Source organism: Miscanthus floridulus, chromosome 15, assembly GCF_019320115.1.
Source record: "Miscanthus floridulus cultivar M001 chromosome 15, ASM1932011v1, whole genome shotgun sequence".
Taxonomy (NCBI): Eukaryota; Viridiplantae; Streptophyta; class Magnoliopsida; order Poales; family Poaceae; genus Miscanthus; species Miscanthus floridulus.
Window position 1 is genome coordinate 56804837 of NC_089594.1, and position 10672 is coordinate 56815508.

The window sequence follows — 10672 nt, forward strand, 5'->3', positions numbered from 1 at the left end:
TTATTTAGAATGGAGGAAGTATATTTTTTAGATATTTTTTTATTTCCTAGAGTTAAATCTATTTTTAAGCATCTAAGGATATTTTCACAAGGTCTAATTAATTTTATTTAAATTAAATTTTCTAAGTATCTCTAGTTTTTTTTTTATTAGCCTAGACGTATTTTTGTGTTATATTAAAACCTAAATCATGTATTTTCTGTTTTTTATAAATAAATAAAAAAAAGGACAAAACCACTCCAAAATAAGGTAGAGAAGTAACTTGAATAATTTTATGAGTTTAGGGGTAAGAGATATTTGATTTTGAACTTCAAGGAGGAAAATCAGACTTCAACTTCGATAGTTCACGAGGTACAATAACACGGTATACAGATGAAAATTGAGCGGACGAATGCAGCCCGATGGCAACTCATCCTTGCGGCCCGGCCGGCTGATGCAGCCCAACCCAAAACCAAGCCGAGCCGACCGTGGAGGGAAGAACCACGGACGGCCCAGATCGAGCGCCGTGCCCTTTCGCTGCGCACCGTATATAAAAACTCACCTATCCCTGCGCGCTGTCCTCTCGCACAAAGCCCTAGCCCCTCGCGCGGCCGCCGCCGCCGCCGTCACACCACCAGGCTGGTGCTCGCCGCTCGAGGCTAGAGGTGCTCGCCGCTCGCGACTATGAAGGTGACTTGACACCTGCTCCTCGCCCGCCCTTCCATCGGTTTCCGCGTTGGAATACGCGCGAGCTGTGCTTGGATTTGCGTCTGTCTGGTTTTCTGATTCGTATGCCTTTCGTCCTGTTTTTGTGTGCAGTTCAACATCGCGAACCCGACCACCGGGTGCCAGAAGAAGCTCGAGATCGATGACGATCAGAAGCTGTGAGTACTCCCGTGCCTCCTCCCTCTCACTCGCCCAGCCGCCATGGTCGTTGGCTTCATTTAGATCCGTGGTGACGGAGAAATGGTGTTTAATCTGCTACTAGTTGCTATAGTTGGGTTGGGGGTGGGGGGTGACGAATCGGTGATAGAACCATAGGTTTCTCTGTATACTCGTTTAGCTTCAGGTCAATTCTATTTCGCATATTCAATTGTTTAAGAAGAGACTTTTACCTTTTATTTTTGCCTGCTGTTGTGCCAACCGGTTAAGCGTAGTACTTTTGCTAATTGCTTAGATTGTACTAGGCTAATTGATAGGATTGTACTTTTGGAGTTTTAGAAGTGCCTTGTGCTGAAGTGTTGCTTGTTCTGAATGTATTGAGACTCGTGCAGTAATGGTTAGGATGAAAAGATGAAATGCCGTTGAAGTTTTTCTTGTTAACTTCTGTTAAATATAGTATTGTTGCAAATTAATAGTTCTGGAGATATTTAGTTGCCTACAGAAAGTTGGCATTATGAGTGGAATGGAACTTGCTGTGTGGCCTGTCCATTTGAGATTTGTTGTGGTGTTTGTCGAGGCAAGGAGTTATCTGTTCCAAGTAAAATTTAAATGGCAACTTTAAAGTTATAATGACAGTAGACCATTTTGGCCTTTTTGAAACGTTTTTAATAAAAAACACAACCTCATTCTTGACCTTGGGATTTGAACAAACTAGTTATTTTTTTGAATTCTTGCTTTGCTTTCACTATTTTTTTCTTTCTCCGATTGTGTCTATAGTTTCACATCAGCTGTTTATTTATTCGTATAGCTAATGCCTTGTTATGAACTACAGGCGTGTCTTTTTTGACAAAAGGATCTCCCAGGAGGTCAGTGGTGATGCACTTGGTGAGGTAATATCTTTGCTGCTTATTTCTTGATCCTTGGTTTAGTGCTCAAATATATGCATATGTAACATTTTCTTTGTTTTGCAGGAATTCAAGGGCTATGTCTTTAAGATCATGGGTGGGTGTGACAAGCAAGGTTTCCCAATGAAGCAAGGAGTGCTGACTCCTGGACGTGTTCGCCTTCTGCTTCACAGGGGTATGACACTTAGGCTTTTACTCTCTGTACTAATACTTAATTGTGATGTTTAATTTCCCCTCACGTGAGGTGTTTCTTACTTGGGCATTTGGTTTGGGTAGGCACTCCGTGCTTCCGTGGGTATGGCAGGCGCAATGGTGAGCGCAGGAGGAAGTCGGTCCGAGGTTGCATTGTGAGCCAAGATTTGTCCGTCATTAACTTGGTCATTGTCAAGAAGGGTGAGAATGACCTTCCAGGTCTGACTGACACTGAGAAGCCCAGGATGAGGGGCCCCAAGAGAGCGTCCAAGATCAGAAAGCTCTTCAACCTTTCCAAGGATGATGATGTACGCAAGTATGTCAACACATACCGCAGGACATTCACAACCAAGAGTGGTGAGTGTTTCTAAATCTACTAGTTTTGTAACCTATTTTTTGTTTGCTCTGCTGTTCAACATGGTTGGACATCCCCCCCTTCTTATCCTTACAGTATCCTGTATAATTGTGTCCTGAATGTAGTATTTGTAATGTTGAGATGGTCATGTTCTTACTTGATAAATCTTCCATGTTCCCTCATGGTTTACTTGCTGCAGGCAAAAAGGTGAGCAAGGCCCCCAAGATCCAGCGCCTGGTGACCCCACAGGTCCTCCAGAGGAAGCGTGCCAGGATCGCAGAGAAGAAGAAGAGGATTGCAAAGAAGCAGGCTGAGGCTGCAGAGTACCAGAAGCTGCTGGCACAGAGGCTCAAGGAGCAAAGGGAACGCCGGAGCGAGAGCCTCGCCAAGAGGAGGTCCAAGCTCTCTGCCGCTGCCAAGGCTTCGGCTGCCACATCCGCCAAAGGAATGGTTGCTTTGAGTTGATTTAAGAAAGCCCCCTACCTACCCAAGACAATGTTATAGCTGAAGAAAAGAACTCCATGCCCTATGTTTGATATGTTGGGAACCTCTACTTTCTAGCTTCATCTATGCTGGCTTGTCGAAAAATTTATGAATTTCCGGGATTTGTTACGTTGGTATTACCTTCCGTCCTTCCCTGACAAAATATACTGTTAGATCTTAAAATCCTTATTCAGGTCACCCTTTGGTTTACAGTTGAGGTGCTCCCTCTTTTCTAAATTATAGTTGCGGTGACTTTTTTTTCATCTATTTTGCTATGTATTTAGACATATTACTCTATCTAGATGTATTAAAAAAAAGTTAAAGCAACGGAGGGAGCAAGCAATACCCATCTTCGTAGCAGGTAAGTAAAACCCATCTACGTAACGTGCTCAAATGTGTGTGAAAGAATTCGAAGGCCTATGTCTGGAACTGATGACACTGCGTTGTGCGAGGAATAACGAGAGGTTGTAATCTCGGTCCAAATCAATCCTAACGCTGTGTGAAATTAGTTGAACTGCAGTACATGCCAATGCTAGTGTTACCATTTGTTTTGAGCTATTTGGTGCCAGATTTTCAAATTCCATAACTTTCAAACTTATATGGTGGTTGTCTCTCTACATCTCCATTACGTGAATTTGAGGACAAAAAGCAGATGCATATGTTGCCGGCTTGCTGCTGAAACTTACGGTAGTTGTCTCAAACTTTTCTTTCAGCTTTTATTCTGCACATTTCGTACCTTACGGTGAAATCTCTCTAGGCTTTAGGCAACACTCTCGCTCCTGGTTCCTCCCCCACGCAGCTCCTCCCTCTCAACCCTCTACGGAGGCGGCGGGTTCCGGTGGCGGCTCCTCCCCGACGCGCACGCGCTCCTCCCCACGCGGCTCCTCCCTCTGTCCCCTCCAACAGCGGCGGTGGCGCCGGCAAGGTAGGCAGTTCCTTCTCCTAGATCTGTGAGTTATGGTTCCGGCGAGCTTCTCCTCTCTCTCTCTCTCTCTCTCTCTCCTGCATTTGAGGTAGAGGGTTTTGCGCTTTGAGTAATTACCTAGAAAAATTTGGTATTCGTAATGGGGTAAATAGTCTGTTGGAGCCTTATGAATCTCTTATATAGCAGTTTGTTTGGTACTGGGGATGGTTTAAGTAATATGTTGGAATGCTCTAATAAAGGTCAAATAGGTCATGTAAAGAAAATGGCACCTAGCTAGGGCCATAAGTGATTTTTGTAACACCCCAGGTGTTTGTCACCAGTTAAGCAGTGGGTTTGAGCTCCAACATGACAAGTTCAGTGGTAATCAAGAGCTCTAGTTAAAACTTGTAAGTGGTGACAAGGGTGTTGGGATCAACTCTCTAAGAATGAGCCCCAACTTAAACTTGGACAACACACCTTGCTTCTATGTTGACCCTTTTCAGAGATATGCTTGAGTAATGTGGAAGGTGCCCCTTTTCATGTGCCTCACATTTATTTCCATCTACATTGACTATTGAAAAAGCTTCATGAAGTTTGGAGTCAAGAAATCACATGAAATGATAAGTTATAACCTTACTTGAATTGCTCTATTAAGTGAATGGAAACATGGGATGTTGACCAAACCTTGAAACCTTGCTCCAACAACTCTAATTCAACTCATGAACAAAAGTCATGAAGGGTTCGTGTTGATCAAATGTCAAGAAAATGCTTCTAACTGTGGGAATGGCTAAAATTGTCTTTTTTCATGGTATCGTTTTGACCTGTATTGACCAACTATTTGGAATGCTTGCATGGAGTTGGAACTTAAATAAAAGCTGAAGTTTGAGTGGAGTAGAACAAACTTTATTTTTGGACAAAGCCCTGATTCAACTCCAAAGTGGCTCAAATAGTGGCCTCAAGTTGGGATACAGTGCTGTTTTGGTCCCTCCAGGATTTTTCTTGTCCCTGATCGATAGCAGCGAGTTGATATGTTTGCGGATTTTTATCTTCTAGAATTGTGTGACAACTCAATTGGATTCCTTAATATGTGTTGAAATACACTTCGTGAAGAAAACAATAGAATAAGTCTCATCACTTTTGGAGCACATTTGGACTTTCAAAAGTTATTGCAAAAACAACAAAAAGTTTCTTGAATTCAGCTCTTAACTGAATTTAGTTTTCAGTTTCGTATACCCTACTTTGGAGGCTTGTATCTTCGCAACCATGCCGAACCAGCCCAAGATCCTTTAAGCAAAGTTGTTGATCTCGCGTAGCTCTACAACTTTGGTTACTACAGCTTGTGCCACAACTAAACGAATTAGGAGTTGGAAGAGGGAGAAGAAGGCCGTTTTAGTCGGCCTGTAACCAAAATTCAGAGTTTTGTTTTTGGGTATCCTCCTTTGAAGATCCGTATCTCCAAATCTAGGCCAAGTTAGCTCTTGATCCTTAAATCAATGTTGTTCACCTCACAAAGATCTACAACTTTGCCTCTTGCGTCGTGATCATAGGATAACCGTATCGGGATATAGAAGATGGGGAAGTTGGAGGTTTCAGTCGGGCAATGGTGCCTGAAGCAACCAATGGGGGCGAATGTGGCCGACCGGCCGTACTGCTTCGCTGCCGCATGCCTTGCGCACTCGCCTACATGTACGCCACCTCGCCCCATGCTCGAGAAAAAGGGAAAACCTGGCGCCCTATGCTTCCTCTCTTGCTCGGTCTCTCTTTCTCTCCCTTGTGCTTGCCATAGCCATGGCCGTCCAAGCTGAGCTCTACAACGCCACGTCCGATCATTCACGCTCGCCTACGTCCAAGTGAAAGCGCGCCCTAGTAGCCCCACATTCGCAGCACGCGTCTACCGGCCGCTTTCTCCGCCGCAATGCCGCCATCCATCGTCGTAGGTGCGTCCACCGCTAGTGTTGCACTGCTAGGCCGACCAGGCCCGCGTCGGGCCAAGGCAGGTAGCCCTGCAGGTGCGCTCAGACCCCTAGGTGCTCCCCGCCGCTGCTGCCATGGTTGTTCCACCTAGGGTCATCTTCGGCCCAGCCGAGGCCACCCACGGGTGTGCGCTGGTCCCCTGGTGCTCTCCCACCATTTCCCTGATGCCGACGATGACCTCACCGGCCAAAAATCAGCTGGCCGGCAATCCTCCTCCGCCTCTGAAAGCTCTAGTTTGGTTTTGGTGAATTGATAAAACCCTAAGTGCTAACCTAGTTTATCAGGTGATCATGAAATAGGTAGCACACTCCAAGTGATGAAGCAAATGAAGATCATAGCATGATGATGATGATACCATGATGATGATCAAGTGCTTGGACTTGGAAAGAAGAAAGAGAAAAACAAAAAGCTCAAGGCAAAGGTATAAACCATAGGAGCTATTTTGTTTTGGTGATCAAGACACTTAGAGAGTGTGATCACATTTAGGATTGATAGCCGTACTATTAAGAGAGGTGAAACTCGTATTGGAATGCGGTTATCAAAGTGCCACTAGATGCTCTAACTCATTGCATATGCATTTAGGATCTAGTGGAGTGCTAACACCCTTGAAAATGTTTGTGAAAATATGCTAACACGTGTGCACAAGGTGATACACTTGGTGGTTGGCACATTTGATCAAGGGTGGTAAAGTTTGGGAGCAAGGGTAAGAAACTCCACCGGCAGAGTGTCCGCCCGTAGGGTGTGGACAGTCCGACGGGGCCACCGATGCCCTAGACAGAAAAGACGGAGGTCACTGGGAGTGACCGGACGCTGGCCACGGTTGGACCAGCGCGTCCGATCAGATGTATCAGTGAAGACACTGGCATCGGTCAAACGACCGGACACTGGGTCGCTATGCGACCGGACGCTGGCTGGGTGTGTCCGGTCAGTGCTGACCTACGCTGACGTGAGGCGCATAGAGAAGACGTTGAATGACCGGACGCTGGGTGAGTGCGATCGGGCATGACTGGACGCGTCCGGTCGTGTAAATTTGTGCTTGGAACCTTACTAGAAATGACTAGACACTGGGGTCCAGCGTCCAGTCACTTTCTAACTGACGCATCCGGTCAACTCAAGTGACCGTTGAGATCGGGACACATGGCTATTGTCGGGCGACCGGACGCTGAGGTCCAGCATCCGGTCAACATGACCGGAGCGTCCGGTCTCCCCACGTTGTGCCCAGTGAAAGGGTACAACGGCTCTATTTTGTGAGGGCTTCTATTTAAGCCCCATGGCTGGTTGAAGCTCACACCTTTGGCCATTTTCATTGACATAGCAACCTTGTGAGCTTAGCCAAAGCCCTCCCACTCATCTCCATCATTGATTCATCATCTTTATGAGATTGGGAGAGAATCCAAGTGCATTACTTCAGTGTTTACATCTAGAGGCACTTGTTGTTTGTGTTTCGCTGCGGGTTTCGCTTGTTACTCTTGGTGGTTGCCACCACCTAGACGGCTTGGAGCAGCAAGGATCATTGAGCGGAGGGTGGTGATTGTCTCCGGCTCCGATCGTGGTGATTGTGAGGGGTTCTTGACCTTTCCCCGATGGAGAGCCAAAAGGTACTCTAGTGGATTGCTCGTGGCTTGTGTGATCCTCATCTTGTGTTGGTTGTGTGGCACCCTATTGAGGGTTTAGCGTGTGAAGCCAATTAGCGCGTGAACCTACAAGTGAGTGAATCGCCACAACGAGGACTAGCTTGCCAGCAAGCAAGTGAACCTTGGTAAAAAATCATTGTGTTCATCATTGATTCCAAGGTGATTGGTCTTTATTGTTATTCATCCTTATGATTGATTGGTTCCTTCATCAACGCGGCGGTATAATCTTCTTAATCACTCTCTTTACATTACCGCAAACTAGTTGTCAAGCTTTTTAGTGTAGCTAGTTGTGAGAGCTTGCATGCTTGGTTGGTGTGGCTCTTTAGTTAGCCTTTGAGAGCACACTAACATAGAGTAGTGTCATAGCTATTGTGTGAATAGACACTATCTAAACTAGAATTATGATAGGTGGCTTGCCTTTTGAGTAGGCTAGCACAACACTTGCTTCGCCTCATAATTGTCTAACCGTTTTGTTAAGTGTTGTTGTAGAAATTTTTAATAGGCAATTCACCCCCCTCTAGCCATTAGGACCTTTCAAGTGGTATCGGAGCCGATGTCACCGTGATTTGAGGCTTAACAACCTTCGGTGTAAAAATGGCTTAAATCAACAACACCAAGAAGCCACCCTAATTTGATGGATCAAATTATCCATATTGGAAGTCAAAGATGACCACACATATCAAGTCAATCAATAGAAATGTGTGGAAGGTGGTAGAAACCAAAATTGAGATTGGTGATCCGGAGAATCCCACCGCGGCTAAAGAAGTGCTTCTCTAAAACAATGACATTGCTCTAAATGCTATTCATGATGCAATTGATAAGAGAACATTTAAGCAAATAAAGAATATTAAGATGGCTCATGAGGCATGGAAGAAGTTGGAAGAATCATTTAAGGGCACTCAAGCCGTGAAGGGTGCAAAGGCATACATCCTCAAAGAGAAATTTGCAAGCTTCAAGATGAAGGAGGATGAGAGTGTGCCAGAGATGTTCCATAGGCTTCAAGTGCTTGTCAATGATCTTAAAGCACTTGGTGAAGAGGTGAAGGACAAGGACTTCTCACATAAGTTCTTGAGATGTTTGCCTTCAAGATTTGGTACATTGGTCACCATTCTAGTGAGAAGCAGTTTGGACACCATGACACCAAACCAAGTATTAGGGGATATAATGACCGATGATACATAGAGATGATGATGAGAAGGAAGAAAAGAAGGAGAAGAAAGATGACAAGAAGGATGACAAGAAGAAGAGCATGGCATTCAAAGCCACATTGGTATTCTTTCTAGTGGACAAAAGTGATGTATTTGTAACATTCAAATCATTTGTCAAAGGCATTCACAATGAGTTTGAAACAGCCATCAAGAGAGTTAGAAGTGACAATGGTAGTGAGTTCAAGAACACTATAATTGATGAGTTATGTGATGAATTTGGAATTAGATATCAATTTTTAGCCAAGTACACTCCACAATCAAATGGCCTTGTTGAGAGGAAGAATAGGACACTCATTGATATGGCAAGGTCTATGCTTAGTGAGTACAATGTGAGTCAATCTTTTTGGGCCGAAGCTATCAACATGGCTTGCTATTGTAGCAACCGCCTCTATTGTCACCCATTGAAAGAGAAGACACCATATGAGCTCTTGAATGGTAGAAAGCCCAACATCGCATATTTTTGGGTCTTTGGTTGCAAATGTTATATCTTAAAGAAAGGCACTAGATTGGACAAGTTTGACAAGAAATGTGATGAAGGATTCCTACTTGGTTATTCTACTACAAGCAAAGCATATAGAGTTTGGAATTTGGATAGTGGTACTCTTGAGGAAGTTCATGATGTTGAATTTGATGAAACCAAGGGTTCACAAGTAGAGAATGAACTTAGAAGATGTTAGAGGCATTCAACTTTCAAATACCATGAAGAACATGTATATTGGTGAATTGAGGCCTAGGCAAGTGAATGATGATGAAGATGATCAAGTGCAAGTGCTCTCTAACTCAAATGTGCAAGATGATACAAATCAAGTTAGTACAAGTGGCTCTCTTGATAATGAACAAGATCAAGTGGCTAGTACATCAACTCAACCCAATGATTAAGCAAGTGTAAGCAATCAAGTTCTAATCCTCCAACCAACCAATGTTGCAAGGGATCATCCATTGGACACTATCATTGGTGATATTTCAAGAGGTGTACAAACAAGATCAAGATTGGCTTCATTTTGTGAGCATTTCTCATTTGTGTCATCCATTAAACCAAAGAAGATAGATGAAGCATTGAAGGATGTTGACATGGTTCAACCTAGGTCAAACATACCACTTTCAAATGATGACTTACACTACAATTATAACTTAGAGACCAAACTAGCCCCAGTCATGAATACCAAAGTTGTTCATAGTGACATTCTAAACATATTTAGGGTATTCCTAAAGTCACACAAGCATTTCATACATTGGTTACATATAATACTTCCCAAGTCAAAAGCATATCATCACTTAGGAGCTTAATTAGACAAAGTGATCTACATGAACATGGTTCCCTTAGTCATCCTAAGTGTAGATAAGATGCTTTAGTGACCAACATCAACCATTTACACTTATTCATACATGATCATAAGCATACACATCTAGAAACACAAAATAACAAGGCATGCTTCACATGTTTCGGTTGTATGTTTCATATGTAAAAGCTTATATATGAATGCTTGATGATGATGCTCATGCAATGCAAGTCAAATTATGTAAGCCTAACACCTAGGGTGTTACAGTGCCTGTGTCAAGTAGTGAACTGATTTGCTTGTGGAAAGATCCATTTGCAGGAACGGGTGACGTACTTCTCGGGCGTTCCAAGGAGTGATTGGCCGAAGGCTGTGGATGTCGTACTGACCACTCAGCTAGAGGAAGGTGCCATCAGTGCCTCGTCCAAATTCGAAGGCGAAGGCGCTAGTTAGAAGGAGAGTCCCCCCCCGAGTATCGAAGAAAATTTGGGGGAAAAGGGCGGCACAAGATGAGCTGGCCCAAAAGAATAGAAGAACGGCGGATGTAGCTCCCCATAAGCCAGGTAGTATATCACTTGGTGGTGGTCAGACCGCTCAGATGCAGAGTGCAGCAATATCCAAGTGGTCAGACGACGACGAGGCTCCAGTAGCTCCTCCACCGAGCACTAAAGCGTCATCACGCAACACGCGCACGGAGGTGCAATCGAATGGAGGGGAAGGAGTCCCCGAGCAGCAAGCGGAGAAGACGCCGACAGCGGGGGCCACAAGACCACTAGCCAATGCCACACGGGTTGACCCTAGAGTAGTGCCTAGGTGCTCAGGGAAGCAGTGCTGGTTCAGAACCGTCTACCAGGAAGCTGATATGTAAGTATCTTTGCCTTG

General features: G+C 44.5%; 1 protein-coding gene across 1 annotated transcript; it reads left to right on the forward strand.

The window, feature by feature from the left end:
- Window positions 1-527: 527 nt before the first annotated feature.
- LOC136508313 (small ribosomal subunit protein eS6-like) lies at window positions 528-3005 on the forward strand. Its single transcript, XM_066502965.1, has 6 exons — window positions 528-666; window positions 796-860; window positions 1691-1748; window positions 1830-1938; window positions 2040-2312; window positions 2510-3005. The coding sequence occupies exons 1-6, from the start codon at window positions 661-663 to the stop codon at window positions 2773-2775; spliced, it is 777 nt and encodes a 258-aa protein (XP_066359062.1). The 5' UTR covers window positions 528-660; the 3' UTR covers window positions 2776-3005.
- Window positions 3006-10672: the final 7667 nt, after the last annotated feature.

Coding starts and splice junctions, on each gene's coding strand:
- LOC136508313 (XM_066502965.1), top strand. Junction 861..1,690: donor ATCGATGACGATCAGAAGCT/GTGAGTACTCCC, acceptor TATGAACTACAG/GCGTGTCTTTTTTGACAAAA. Junction 1,939..2,039: donor TCGCCTTCTGCTTCACAGGG/GTATGACACTTA, acceptor TGGTTTGGGTAG/GCACTCCGTGCTTCCGTGGG.